Raw genomic sequence first — 15,065 nt, 5'->3', positions numbered from 1 at the left:
CATTCCATGCTGTTTTTCTCTCCAAGGCTTAAGCACACATGCTGAGGCAGGGGGGAAAAGGTGCATCTCAGTGCCCAGGACTATTGCCCTCAAACTATGGCCAGCAAGGCTTTATTGTCCTTACTGATATCACAACATCGCATTTTGGGTGGAGGGGGGTGGCTGTGTGACATTATCACCTTTGCTATGTGAGCCTTGATGGGATGGTGTCACTTATAATGAAGTGGAAAGGAGAAACTGTATTAATATTAAATGATGTGTTTTTAAAAAATGGTACCAAAGCAACAGCAGATCAGAGAAACAATTGCTGCAGTCAGATGCACAAAGCAGTTTCAAACGAGTGGACTCCAGGAGATCTTCAGAAGCACAGAATGTTTCTTCACCTTGAAAATATATAAGGACAAAAATTTGATGTTGTCCTCCTCGCCATGGCTCAGTTCATTAACCAGAGCCGTGCATTCTACTAACCTCATCCCTTCTCGTACATCTTTCTCGTTTGCCCCAGGAGCATCCGGACTTCCGGAAGCTGCAGTTCACTTCTGGGTGTCTCCTCCATGCTCTCTCTGTCTCACGCTTTTCTTTCTCTTCCTCTCTTTCATTCTCACCTGCATACCCTCTTTTGCTCAGTGGGAAACCGATGATACTGCGGAATACGTAAGTACGATGCTCCCATCCTGGCGCTCTTTGCTCTGCTCCCTTCCCCTTCATTGATGTTGGTGTGAAGTTTATTTTCCTTTTCTTTGTCCTCTGATCCCTCCTGGCATCCCCGTTCCCAGTCCCACACTGCTTTGGGTTTCCTTGCCTTCCCATCCCTGATTGTGGTTTCCTCGCATCACTCCTGTGGAGGAAGCATGATGTTTAAAAACTGGTTTAAGCGAACACAGCACAGACACGGCACTCCTGGAGTTGCAGGAGCATCACTCAGAGGCCAACAAAATGTATTCTCGGGCGTGCTGGCCTCAAAGCAAGTGCTGCAAAGGCACACAAAGGCTTCTCATACCACAACCAAAGCCCCCACCGCTCCTCTTCAAGAGAAGCGGGGAGGGGGGGGCTTGTATTTTAATCTGCTTGAAGCTGGCTGTTTCTTCCCTCCGAGGTTTAAGGAGGGAAAGGACCCTTTGATGAGCCTAGTGAACGATTTGATGGGGAAAGCGTTTTCTGTTGTGATAGGAAAGTAACTGTTAGAGGAGCAAAGGCTCATCTGTCAGCTGCATGCTTTAAGTAAAGAGATATGTGGGTTTTTTTAAATAGGAAATTGAGTGTGTGTGTTGTAGCTAAAGTTTATGCTTTTCCTCTTCCCACCTCACTGATTTCCTCCCCACTCCAAAAGGATTGCTTTGTGTTGTGTTCCCTGCATGCTTGAGAGTCTGCTCTCACCCTGACTGAAAATCCGGACGCCATTTCAAAGTGGGGGAAAAATCTCTCCCTGTGTTTGAATTCCCATCCGCAGGAAATGGTCATCGCTGGGTTGCAGCCAGAGACCACCTACTCTATCACCGTCGCCGCCTATACAATGAAAGGTGATGGTGCCCGGAGCAAGCCCAAGCAGGTCGTGACCAAGGGGGCAGGTAAGCATTGCCTTGTGGGACTGGAGCATTAAAGGATTAAAGCTTAAAGATGGGCAGCTAAAGCCCCTGGGTCGGATCCAGCACCAAAGGGTTTTCTATCTGGGCCCAAGCATACACTCCCTGCTCATATACAATGATAAACCTCAGCCATTTTCTTCCAAGTTGAGACACCGGCAAAGCCCTCCTTAACTCTCAACTCCTGCAGAATGAATAAGAAGGAGAGAAGCATTGGCAGAGCCTTTTGCCCTGTTAGTGCACCTGAGACACAGGCCAAGACCTTGTTAACACCCCTGTCCTGGAATAATAATAATAATTTTTTTAAAAAGAGGCACTGGCAGAATCCTAATGCACTCTCAGCCACCTTCTCCCAAGCTGAAATCCAGGAAATGGCATTTGGCCAAATGGTTCGCTGAATTAGATCTGCTCAACAGAAAGAGGATACAGAGGTAAATAAAGGATGTGGTTTTGCTACCATTGAGACTTTTATCATTGTTGGCTACAATATCAAGATTTGGTGTAGATTCGAAGGGGTAGGGGTGTATGCATGTGCGTGTCTTGCTTGAATAAACTGGTCCTCCAGGCATCGTAGAGGAAGTCTTGAGACAGATATACCTGCTTTTTGCCCGGCAGCATGCCACTCCCCGCTGTTGTGAAGATTCCCCCTTTCACTTTTTCTGATCCTCCATTTCTTCTTCCTAGATCTGCTTTCATTACCTTTGGGGTTCATCAACACATCCATCACTGAAGTCCTATTTCAACAGCAGATAAACCCTAACCCCCCAAAAATCCATTTTCCTCCAGCTTCAAATAGCTGATTCTTTGTTCCAGTTTGGAAGGATGATCCCACCGCTGCTACTCACCCCCACCCCCACGACGCCAAATCTTTTTTCAGATGGGCCAAATGCACGTTCAAGGAGGGGACAGAGTCATTTGCTATTCTCCACCAATCTCCTTTACTACCCCTTATGCCTGGAATATCCTTTCATTGGTCTCCTGCTCCCTTCCATGACACCATCTACTGCCCCTTATGCTTGGAACCTCTTCCCAGAGCCCCATAGATCTCTGCTCCTTTTAAATAACTCTGTCCGTTTGCCCCTTGTGCCAGGAACACCTTCCCAGAGCCCCATAGATCTCCTGCTATCTTTACTGACCCTACATTTTCTGTCATGTAGCCTCTTATGTCTTGACCTCTCTCACAGAGCCCCATAGATCTCTTGCTTTCTTAAATTACTCCTCTTTCTCCCATGTTGCCCTTTATGCCTGGAACAGCCTCCCAGAAACACTTACATGGTGCCTCCACCCCACTGCCCTTCATAACCTAATTGGAACCCCTTTCATTTCTGCCCTTTATATCCCTGCTGGTGGGCGGGCTTTTGACTCCCCTATTTAACTTTAGCAACATAAGGACTTCTCTCTTCCCCCGAATTAGGTTGCTGAAACACAGGAAGTTTTGAGGAAAACCACGAGTGTATTTTTGCGTGAGAGGATTGTGAGATCACATAGGTTGCTGCCTTCTACCCTTGGTCCACTTGGCTCAGGATTGTCTACACTGAGTGTCTCTCCAGGGTTTCAGACAGGAGTCTTCCTCAGCCCTGCCTGGAGATGCTGCCAGGGATTGAACCTGGGACGTTCTGCATGTAAAACAGAGACTGAGCTGTGACCCTTCCCTAACCATTGGTTTATCTAGTGCAATAGTGTTTTTTCCAGCTGGCAATTATTCTTCCAATGAAAGAACCGGAAGTCACAAGCAGCGGTCTTTTTGAGCCCTGCTAACTGAGAGTTTTGCACTAGAGATACCAGAGGTTGAACTTGAGGGCCTTTTATATACAAAAAACGTGCTCTACTCTAAGCTACGGCAGCTCATGAGCTCAGTTGTGGTACTGAAAACAGATTCCTGGGTACAGCATGTCCTTGGAAGGCCATGTTCCTTCATTCTGTTTCTCCCCACACTCCCTCACCCCTTGGCTGCTTTTGTACCTGGCTCTGGTTGGTGGGCTCAGGGCTCTAGCAAGAATCAAGGTAGATCCTGCAAGTCTGAAGTCTGCCGTTTCCACCTGTCGCCCCTTTTGCCTAGTACAATTGCACAGTTTCACCAAGAAATGTTAATGCCCTTGTCGCTTTCCATTTTAGGACTGTTTGTTTTTCCTTGCAACAGTGAATTCTATGTGTGTCTTGTAGCAGAAATGGAATTCTACATTCATAATAAAAATATCACTGCACACAGATCTGCAGAAATGTTTTTAATCGCTGCTGAATGCGCATGCATGTGTGCGTGTGCACTTTCCTTTCAAACATCCTTAAACTTGTCTGTCTTCTGTTGTCTAGTCCCAGGAAAGCCCATCCTGTCTGTCCACCCAACCCAAGAAAACACTCTTCTTGTGAAATGGGAACCCCCATTAGATGCGGAAGGCCAGGTGTTGGGTTACCGCCTGCAGTTTGGCCGCAAAGACATTGACCCCCTAGCCACACTGGAGTTCGTGGCCCAGGATGATAAGTACACCGCCACCAACATCCACAAGGGTACCACCTACATTTTCAAGCTGGCCGTGAAAAGCCGGGCTGGCTTCGGGGAGGAAGCAGTGCAGGAGCTGACCATCCCCGAAGACGTGCCCAAGGGCTACCCCCAAATCCTCGAGGCAAGCAATGTCACCTCCAAGTCAGTACAGTTCAACTGGTTGCCCCCCGTCTTGGCCGAGAGGAACGGAATGATCGTCAAGTACACCGTGGCCTACCGGGAAGCTGGTTTTTCCGGCAGCCCCCAGGAAAAAGAGCTTTCCCCATCTCCTGAGAATTCATACACGTTGAATGGGCTCAAGCCAAACACCGCCTATGACATTAAAATCCGAGCCCACACCAGTAAAGGCCCCGGGCCATACAGCCCGACAATTCAGTACCGGACATTCCTCCTGGACCAAGGTAGGACTTGATGGTTTATCCCCTCTCTCTCTCTCTCCTGTTTTCTGCGAAGCTCCTGGGAGGCAGAGAAGCAAAAATACAAAAAAACCCACAAAAAAACACCAGACAAAAAGCCATTAATTAGCTCCTCGCCAGCTTGAAGACAGGCGTGTGAGTACAATTAACCAAAAAAGTAAGAAACAAAATTTGTAAAAGGCAGCTGCCTTCATTCACTCTGCCTTCAGCAGGTAAGTCCTTTTTCTCTCTCTTCCAAAAGTCAAGTCCAGACAGCCCTTTTTGATTGACAGCTGGGCGGAGCAGGAGCTACCACAGGTGGGCGGAGAATTTTCTTCAGCTTCCTCTCTCTTTCTCTCTCTTCTCTCTTTTTTTTTTTTTTTTTGCAAGCCGCAAAAGGGGGGAAACAAAAAATAAAAACCTAAACAAAAAACACCAATTGAACCAATCTCGATGGTTTCATCCAGAGACTCTTTTTCCTTAGCAGCCAATCAGGATCCATGCAGCCCCTTTTGTTGATGGGAGGAGGCAGGGTCGAGAAGGGGGGTCAGTGGGGAAGTGAGATCTCTCCTGTTGCATAAGTTCTGAGGCAGACTAGGGTATGGGACATGAAGGCATTTTTAAGAACCAGAGACCATATTTAGGGAGCGAGCAAAACAATCTGTGTGGCAAGTGTTTCAAATTGGTGGTGGAATCCAGTTCTCTTCTTTCCACCTAATTTAGTTCCTTCCCCTTCTCTCATGGATTTTCTCTCCAACAGTTCTCCCAAAGAACTTCAAAGTGAAGATGGTCACCAAGACATCTGTTCTTTTAGGCTGGGAGTTCCCTGAAAATTACAACTCTCCTATTCCATACAAGGTGTGGATTTATTCATAGCAGTAGCTGTGAGGCTAGCTTAAAGGTCTGTGAAGTTTGGTGGGTGGGCTGGAGGATGATTTATACTTACTCACTTTAAATCAATTTATTGTGATGCAAATATGTGGATTTTACCAACAAATGAATAGTGTGCATACTGAAAAAGAAAAAGGGATGTGCAGCTCTAACAACTGATGATATAATTTGCAACCCGTGTTCCCTCTAACAGGGATTCCCAGATGTTGTTGGCTACAACTCCCAGCAGCCACAGCTGCAATGGCCTTTGGCTGGGGGCTATGGGAGTTGTAGTCCACAGCATCTGGTAATCCCTGTTGGAGGGAACATTAGTTGCAGCTATAACAGTTAATCCTCTGGGTTATTAATCAATTTAAAAATGGTTAATTGTCTAATTGCTAATTTGTTTCCAAGTTTTAAAGTTTCATTTATGGTAATTCTAATCTGTTTTATATTATTTTTAGTGGCTGCTTGTTTAAATTGTAAACTGCCCTAAGATTTTATATAGGGCAGTATATAAAAGCGATAAATAAATAAATAAATAAAAGGGTGCCCCTGATTAATCAGACAGCGAGGGGTTTTTAAAGGAATCATTGGTGTTTTTTCAAGCAGTTCAGGTAAGACGTCATCTGCCTGCCTTCCATGCAGCCTCCATCTTGGATCAGGGTGCATGATGACACTTGGATCAGGGTGCATGATGACACTTGAACGGCATCACAAAGCATGCTGTTCAAGTGTCCCTATGTGGCACAACTTCTGTACCAAATTTGGACCAAGTCGGTGCAGGCATTGCAAAGTTGTTAGAGGGACACACACATGGACACACGGACAGTAAGGCGGTCTCATAAGGGTACTTTCTGTGAGGAAAGTAGGCTAGTGTATCCCTGCTAACTTGGCAAAGAGGCACCTCTTAACGTGGTGATTCTATTTATTTAGCAGGGGGAGAGTAACTGGCCCTATCCACCCCCAGCACAGTACTTCCAGTGACTGTTGCTGGTGTCTATCCTATGTTTCTTTTTAGATTGTGAGCCCTTTAGGGACAGGGCTCCTTCTTATTTATTTATTTGTTGTTTCTCTGTGTAAACCGCCCTGAGCCATTTTTGGAAGGGCGGTATAGAAATTGAATAAATAATAAATAAAATAATAATAATAAAAACTGAGCATCCTCTGAGGCTGCTTAGCTCCATTGGTTAGAGCATGGTGCTAATAATGCCAAGGCCATCAATGACTATTAGTCTGGTGGCTATAGGCCACCTCCAGCCTCAGAGGCAAGAGGCCTCTCAACACCAGTTGCAGGGGAGCAACAGCAGGAGAGAAGACATGCTCTCAGTTCTTGCCTGTGGGCTTCTCAGAGGCATCTGGTAGGCCACTGTGGGAAACAGGATGCTAAAAGATAGGCTTCCTTGGGCCTGTTCTTTTGTCATGAATTCAGTCCCCATATGCCATCTGATTGGGAATGGGACCATAGCTTAGTGATTGAGCATCTACTTTGTTAGCAGAAGGTCCCAGGTTCAAACCTCAACATCCCCATATAGGGCTGTGGACAAGACTGAGGTAGATGGATTAATGGTCTGACTTGGTATCAGGCAGCTTCCTATGTTCCTGTGCTCTAAGGGCAGACAGTGCTTCTATGCCTCTGCCCTGGGAATGGTTGAAGAGCCATTTGAAACTGAGTCTCCGAGATCATATGCAGCTGCCTCACACTGAGACAGACCTTTGCTATGACTAGATCAACATTGTCTACACTGACTGACAGCCGGTGTTCAGACTTGTGATTTTTCCAGCCCTTCCTCTGGAGACACCAAGGATTGAACTGGGGATCTTCCCCAAGGAATCCCCTTTGCCTCTACACCACACCTGCTCAAGTTTGTGCCTGCCCACCCCAACTGCTTTTTGACTACATCTCCCATTATGCTCAGCCACAGTGGCCAATAGCTAGGGATTATGGGTGTTGCAGGCCAACATCAGCAGGAGGGCTGAGGCTGAGCAGCCCTGCTCTACAGCAGTGCTTAAACCCTCCCTTCCTGCTGCACTGCAGCCCCAGTCGCTGCCTCAATCAGCTTATCCTGCCTTCTCTTCTCCCTTCTCCATCTTCACCCCACCCTTGTAGATCCAGTACGAGAACGGCGTCCAGGAGATCGAAGTGGATGGACGCATGAACAAGAAGCTCATCACCAACCTGAAGCCACAGACGTCCTACCGGTTCTTCCTGACCAACCGGGGAAACAGCATGGGGGGTCTGCAGCAGAAGGTGGAGGTCTCCACAGCGGCCAACATGTTGGGCAAGAAGCCAGATGTGTCCTACCGGCACGACATAGATGGCAGCGTGACACTGATTCTGTCCGAAGCGAAGAGCTCGGAGTCCCTTGTGCAGTACGTAAGGCAGGGAGGTGTTTTAGAAGTCTGGCAACGGAGACCTCGGCATCTCCTGGTTTCAGGACCTCACACCTGGGAGATAATTCAAATCCTTTGTCTGACTCGGTGGAAACAGCTGCTTATGTCGTTTTTATGTTCAGGCCTGGCCAACCTTAGGCTCTCCAGCTGTTAGTGGACTACAACTCCCATCATTCCCCGCCACAGTAAATGGCGGATTTGTAGGGAGCTGTATCACATGGTTATATCAAGATAATGGTAAAATTGCCTGAGGGATCATGTAGTGCAGTGTTCTTCATTGTAAGGCCCGGAGCCTGTGGTTTCTCTCTCTCTCTCTCTCTCTCTCTCTCTTTCTCTCCCCCCCCCCCCCCCCGTTTTCTCCAACGCTCCTGGGAGGTAGAGAAGCCAAAAACTAAAACCTGGACACAAAGCCAGGGCCCTCAGATCAAGCCCTTCGCTCGCCCCACCATAGGAAGCTGCCATATACTGAATCAGACCATTGATCTATCTAGCTCAGTAATGTCTTCATAGACTGGCAGCGGCTTCTCCAAAGTTGCAGGCAGGAGTCTCTCTCAGCCCTATCTTGGAGGAGCCAGGGAGGGAACTTGAAACCTTCTGCTCTTCCCAGAGCAGCCGCATCCCCTAAGGGGAATATCTTACAGTGCTCACATTTAGTTTCCCATTCAAATGCAAACCAGAGTGGACTCTGCTTAGCAAAGGGGGACAATTCATGCTTGCTACCACTAGATGACGTCCAGGGTCCCTTCCAACTCAAATAGTCCAGGATTCTGTTTTCGGCGCCAGCTCCGTATTTGTTGTGGCTTTTTAAGTATCTGTTCTCCACCCTGCTTCCTTTTTTTTCCTGCTTTCCAGGGCATATTACATTGTGGTAGTCCCACTGAAAAAATCCAGGAACGGCCAGTTCGTGAACTTGTATAACAGCCCTGAAGACATGGACTTGGAAGAGGTGAGTGGTGTTGCCTAGTGGCATAGCTGGCCCAGGATATTTTCTAAGCCTTAAGTATGACCCAGGGGCTGCGGTGGAACAGCAGGACCCCTTGCTGTCTAGGCAGCCTGAGGTTCTGTCCTAGCATCTTCTGGGACATTGCAAGGAATCCTGGGTTAGACCTCTTGCACTGCATGGAGCTTCCCAAAGAAAATGGGTTCCTTGCCATTTCCTTGGCGGCCTCCCTTCAGGAAAGTTCTCCACACTTCACATGGGACAGCTGTTCCTCCTTGTCGCCCTGCACTTGCTGGCCCAGAAAGATGGGAGGAGGAGACACAGCTGAGAAGCCCCAGTCGCTCTCCTCAGCACAGTATGCCTTTGGGGATGATGGGAGTTGTAGTCCGGCAACATCTGGGGGCCCACGTTTGAGAACTAAGCAGTGGTGAGGAGGGGAAGTAGTAGTAGCTGCTGCTGCCGCCCCCTAGTGGACAAGCAAGCTATAAGAACAGCCCTGCTGGATCAGGCCCACAGCCCATCTAGTCCAGCATCCTGTTTCTCACAGTGGCCCACCAGATGCCGCTGGAAGCCACAGGCAGGAGTTGAGGGCATGTCCTCTCTCCTGCTGTTACTCCCCTGCTACTGCTACTCAGAGGCATCCTGCCTTTGAGGCTGGAGGTAGCCTATAGCCCTCCGGCTCGTAGCCGTTGATAGACCTCTCCTCCATGAAGTGATCCAAACCCCTCTTAAAGCCATCCAGGTTGTTGGCTGTCACCACATTTTGTGGCAGAGAAATCCACAAGTAGATTATGCGTTGTGTGAAAAAGTACTTCCATTTGTTGGTCCTAGATTTCCTGGCAATCAGTTTCATGGGATGACCCCTTGTTCTAGTTTTATGGGAGAGGGAGAAGAATTTCTCTCAGTCCACTTTCTCCACACCATGCATGATTTTGTAGACCTCTATCATGTCTCCCCACAGTCGTCTTTTTTCTATACTAAAAAGCCCCAGGTGTTGTAGTCTTGCCTCATAAGAAGGGTGCTCTAGGCCCCAGATCATCTGGGTTGCCCTCTTCTACACCTTCTCTTGTTCTACAATGTCCTTTTTAAGATGTGGTGACCAGAATTGTCTATATCCCTCATCACTGTTCATTCCCCCCAATAAATGGCTGAAGAAGGAAATGAGCATTTGTTAATAACTTTATTGACGGACTGCCCCATAGGAATTGTTCTTTGGCCTGCTCACAGACAAAACTGTTACTGTGCTGAAGAGAGCTACAGGGGTCTCCCAGTTGTGGCACGGCCTTCTGAGGCCTCAGCATCTCCCTGAGGATCGTTGACACCGGGTGCTGACTCTTCCAGAGCAGCCTTGCTGTTCTACATCCCTCCACTCCCACAGCAACATAGCCACCCAGCAGAAACCTTTTCTCCTGGGAGAACGGGAGACCTTTCACTTGTGGTGGTTAACAGCACCAGGAGGGACAGAAGTCCTGAATCAGGTGCCGCTCTGTCAAACCGGTTGCCTGAAGCCGTTTCCAAAGTAAAGATCCCATCTCTTCAACTCTTCAAAACTGACCTCAGGCAGTGTGTTTCTTTGTATATTTGGTACTGGGCAGTGTCTTGTGAAGTTGCTAGTCCTCTTTGCCGCAGGAAGTGGCCTTGAAGTGTGTAGGCAAAGCTTGGTAACATCTCAGAAACTGGGAATGAGCTGGTGGGAAAGCTAGCAGGGTCTTCACTAGTGTTGCCAACTGTCCCACATTGTGCAGGATGTCCCGACTTCCTGCGGGGAAATGTTCGGGACTCAAGTTCTCCTGCTTTTAAACCTTCTTAAAATTTTAAAAAAAATTAAATCTTTTAAAGCCGCCACTGGGCTCGATGGGGCAGCGCACTAGCGACAGGCGCGCTGCGGCCAGTCACTGAAAAGCACTCACTGCCACTGATTCAGTGCAGGAAGGAGGGATGGAGGGAGACAGAGAGAATGCAGGCGAAAGACCTTTCCTCGGCCCTGCCTTCCTCCAGATGAGGCGGACGGGCCAATTCCAGGCTTCTGCGCACGCACAGGGAGGGCCTCACTCCGTCCCTCCCTCCTGCACTGAGCCAGTGGCGGTGAGTGCTTTTCAGTGCCCGGCCGCAGCATGCCTCTCACCAACGCACCGCCCCAGCGAGCCCTGCTCCCAGCCCCTGCCCCATCCACTCCAGAGCTACACATAGTTTGGGAGGTGGCCGGGAGAGCTCTCGCCGCTGTGTCCCCCCTCCACCGCCACTCAGTGGCAGCTTTAAAAGTTAAAAACACATACCACACACACAAAGCCCTGCTCCTAGGTGGCCATGCCCCCTCCTCTCCCCCCCCCCCCGGTCCCCTCTTGGAGTCCCTGTCCCGCATACAGCCAATGCAATGTTGGCAACTCTAGTCTTCACTCATGGCATGGTGGACCTGCGGTCCCTTGCCAGCTGGGCAAAGAGGCACCTTTCAAAGTGGTGTGTTTCTTATACTGAATAGAGGAAGAGACCAGAGTATCAGTCAGACCACATTCACCCATATGAATCAGCCAGGGCCCTCAGATCATCAGTTCGAGCCCTTCTCTCGGCCCCACCATGAACGCAGATCTGTTTGGCAGCGACCATAGACAGGGCTTTTTCATAGTGGCCTCCCCCAGATGTGCTTCATGAGTCTCCCTGTTTGGCTAGCTTTAAAAATGACTTGAAAACCCTCTTTTTTAAAAGCAGCTTTAAAAAAAAAACTAGTAGTATGTGGGACATGTTTTAATTAATTTTTAATTAATTTGGACTCCCCCCGCAAAAAAAAACCAGACTAAAAAAAACATATTTCTGCTTCAGAAATATGTTTTAATTAATTTGGCTGCTATTTTTTTAAATCTGTCTATATGCTATTTTAATTGCTGCTATTTATGGTGTTCTGATGTGTTGTGTTTTATCATGTTTGTGGCTGATTGTGTTCTGTTGTTTTTTATTGTGTGTTTTCTTATTGTGCGGTGTTTTAAGCCTTTCCAAGAAGTGGGACAGAAATAAATAAATTAAATAATCCCTATTCAGCCCAGCACAGTGTCCCTCCCAGTGCTGGTCTCCTTTGTGTTTTCTTTTTTTATTGTGAGCCTTTTTGGGACAGGGAACCATCTTCATACCCTCTTGTGGCACAGAGTTAAAAAATCAACCCTGCTGGCTTGGCCGAGTGCAACTTTTCAAATGTGGGCTCTCTTCTGTTTACCAGGAGAGCAACTGTCCCTATGTAGCCCTGCATAGTATCCCTCCCAGTGACTGTTGCTGGTGTCTCTTTTGTGCTTTCTTTATAGATCATGAGCCCTTTTGAGACAGGGAACAATCTTCTCATTCTTTTTGCTTTGTAAATTGCTTTGAGAACTTGTTGAAAAGCAGAATCATCATCATCATCAGTAATAATAATAATAATAGTGCTCTGCAATTTATTGCTACAATTTTGTCTCCCCCATTCCCAGTTGATACAGGACATCTCCAGGGTGCAGCGTCGCAGCCTCCGCCATTCCCGCCAGCTAGATCTCCGCAAGCCCTACGTCGCCGCTCGTTTAAACTCTCTGCCCCCTTCCTTCATCCTCGGGGACACGAACCACTATGACGGCTTTGACAACAAACCCTTGGAAGCTGGGCAGAAATACGTTGTTTTTATCTTGGCAGTGCTGCGGGCCTCTGAGGCGGTGAGTTGTGTCCACCCAGCTCATAATACTCAGATATATTACGAGCTGGAATATTACGAGCTGGAAGTTCTTCCACCGCTCAGAATCTGATTTAAGATTTCTGAAGCAGAAATATGGGGGTTTTGTCTTTTTTTGTGGGGGTGGGGGGAGTCCAAATTCTGCACACACGTTGCACTTCAAATCAAGCTAAGCAAGCGCTTCCGAAAGGCAATTGCTTAAGACAGGGTAGGCAACCATGGCAGTCCAGCTGCTGTTGAACTGCAATTTCCATAATCGCCAGCCATAATAAACTGTGCAGGGGGTGGTGGGAGTTGTAGTTCAGAAACCTCTGGAGTGCCACAGTTGCCTAGCCCTGTCTAAAACTTCAAGGAACGGAGCTCAGGGGAATTCCAGAGTGTTAGGATCAAAGAACAAAGGAACTGTGCAAACCTTGAGCTTGTGTGATGCCTAGGATGTCGCTGGACTGGCTCTCTCTCAATTTTGGCCTCAGCTGCGAGAAGGGAGGAAGTTAAGTCACCTTGTTGCCGTGTCTTTTCTCCCCCAGGTTCTTTCTGGGGTCCTCCCGCCCTCCCGCAACCAGTGTCTGGCTGGCTTTAAAACAGCTGGCTAGACTTGATGGGAGTCCCATCCCAGACCACAACCCGGAAGCATCCAAGTGAGGAAGTGTCTCCTCACTCTAGCAATGGGGCCATATCTTCCTATCATTTCTCTCTCTCTGCTTTGGTTCTGCTGTGGAAGCAACTGTTAATTTTGGCCATTTCACCATATACACAGTGTCCCAGGGTGCACACAGGGGAATCATCAGGGGGTCCCGGGCAGCTTGTCCAACCAAACGCAGAGAAATCTCTTCTTGTCAGTGACCTGCAATTTATGCAAAGACCCTTGGAATGCTTTCTGTCAAAATCACTTTTGCGAGTTTTTTGCACAGCTCTGTCTAAGCTGTGATTATTGTCCATGACTTGGAAGTGGGGGCGGGGAGATTAAATGGCATGGGGAACTTGACAATGAATAAGGTAAGAAGATACATTGCAAACAATATTATGAGACAGTTTAGAACTCTCGGGGGAGGCTGATCCCCCCCCCCAAGCACTTTCTAATGCCGCTTGAGTCGCAATTACTGACCCAGTTCTGAATTGAGCTGAGGAGAGCTTGCTCATCACCAGTCCCTTACGGTCTAGGTTCACCCTGAATGAAGACAGATGTAATATGAAAAGAGACAGTGGGCCATGGGGTGAGCACAGCTTCACCCCTGAGATGATGAATACGGAAGCCGCCCTGACTTCGGTGGCTTCACAGGCACTAGCCAATCAGTGCTTACCTGTGCATGGCCAGGCTTCTGAGACGATTTAATGAAAGGTGTTCAGACCTCAGCCCTGCAGAGCAAAGTCTGTTGGGATGGAATGCAGTACAGTTGCTTCCAGAGCTGCCCTGCAGTTCTAAAAATGTTCTGTCTTTACCCCCAGAAGCTTTATCATAGAATGGAGGCTTGTACCTGGGGTTTCCCTGCATGCACAATTGTGTGTCTCCCCCCCACCCCCGCCAGTGTCCCCCTCCCACCCCTTAGCCATCTTAAGACAGCAGTTTTTTAAATCCTCCCATGAAATTTTAGCCAGAAGTTAATGTGACTTGTTTTCTTTACGAAAGCTCGCTCTTCTTTCCATTTCTAAATAAACATGAGTTGTCTATTTTAATATTAAAGGATTAGGCCGACATGCCTGTGAAAAGGATTTCCCAAGCGGATTAACTCATGTTGCAATGTCTAGGTTTTAAAAAGAAAAAAGGTACTGTTTGCTTATCCATGCACAATGCACTCAGCAGAAAGAGTGGTGTCGTGTGTTTCTGTGCAACATGGAGCCCAACTGCTCCTTGTGTTTTAGTTATGACTGGGCACGGCACAGTGATTAAAACATCACACCTGCACCCAGGAGATCTGGGCTCATCTCCCAGCTTTCCTTCAGAGGGACTGAGTCCCTGAATAACTTTCCCAAAGTGGGGCTTGATAAAGCACCCCCTTTAATCAGGGCTCTGTGTATGCCCAGGATGTGATAAGGAGTGTGCAATCCCAGCTTTCTAAGAACTTCATCTTTCATTTAAATAGCAATGCCAGCTTTCCAGCACATATTACCTTCAGGGGCTGCATATAAGTGAGCCTAATCAAGAAAGCTCATTCCCTTTTGGCCCAGTGTACAACCTTCCTCAGAGAATTGAGCTCAGGAGAAGTCAGTTGCCAGCCACAGCTGGCTCTGCAGAGTGCTGATTGGCTAGCCCTTGTGCCACGCCCACCCATCCCTGCCCGGAGCAAAGTTTCAAGAGTTTTGTTTTTGTTTTTAAAGAGGAGAGATGCTGACTCCTGTTTAAGGTAGGCCTTGTTCTCAGCCAGGAATTTGTGCCATTTGAAGAATAAAGGTGTCAGAGGATGTGGGGAGCAGAGATATTCCTCAGGAAGAAAAAAATGCATCCACTGTTGTAGGTTGGTATGTCTGGATGCATCCAAAGCAGGTTGAATGATTCCTGCTAGCATCTCAGCTGCCAGAAAGGGGTCTAGAGAAGTTTTTCAGTCACTGGAGAGTGGGAGACTTCTCTGTCTTTGCCCCTACCATGACTAATGACAGTTATGCAATCAGTTATGCAAAATACCAAGTGAATCAATTATGCAAATAAGAAGACCAGTGGTGGCAGAGATGCATAATTTATACTGGTTACAGCTTTGGCCTG

The 15,065-nt window shown here is 47.9% G+C and overlaps 1 protein-coding gene across 16 annotated transcripts in view; it reads left to right on the top strand.

The window, feature by feature from the left end:
• Window positions 1–15,065, top strand: part of PTPRS (protein tyrosine phosphatase receptor type S) — a 346,861-nt gene that overhangs the window by 279,533 nt on the left and 52,263 nt on the right. For 10 of the 16 annotated variants that reach the window (XM_053301444.1, XM_053301445.1, XM_053301446.1 and 7 more), the window contains 7 exons: window positions 628–654; window positions 1,451–1,568; window positions 3,894–4,484; window positions 5,239–5,336; window positions 7,459–7,721; window positions 8,595–8,688; window positions 12,135–12,350. In XM_053301444.1, the coding sequence (XP_053157419.1) occupies window positions 628–654; window positions 1,451–1,568; window positions 3,894–4,484; window positions 5,239–5,336; window positions 7,459–7,721; window positions 8,595–8,688; window positions 12,135–12,350 (1,407 nt within the window). The remainder of the gene's footprint in view (window positions 1–627; window positions 655–1,450; window positions 1,569–3,893; window positions 4,485–5,238; window positions 5,337–7,458; window positions 7,722–8,594; window positions 8,689–12,134; window positions 12,351–15,065) is intronic. The other 6 variants (XM_053301453.1, XM_053301452.1, XM_053301448.1 and 3 more) reach the window with 2 other exon arrangements.

This window comes from Hemicordylus capensis, chromosome 2 (genome assembly GCF_027244095.1).
Source record: "Hemicordylus capensis ecotype Gifberg chromosome 2, rHemCap1.1.pri, whole genome shotgun sequence".
NCBI classification, from domain to species: domain Eukaryota; kingdom Metazoa; phylum Chordata; class Lepidosauria; order Squamata; family Cordylidae; genus Hemicordylus; species Hemicordylus capensis.
The sequence above is the reverse complement of the archived record's forward strand: the minus strand, read 5'-3'. Positions and strand labels throughout refer to the sequence as shown.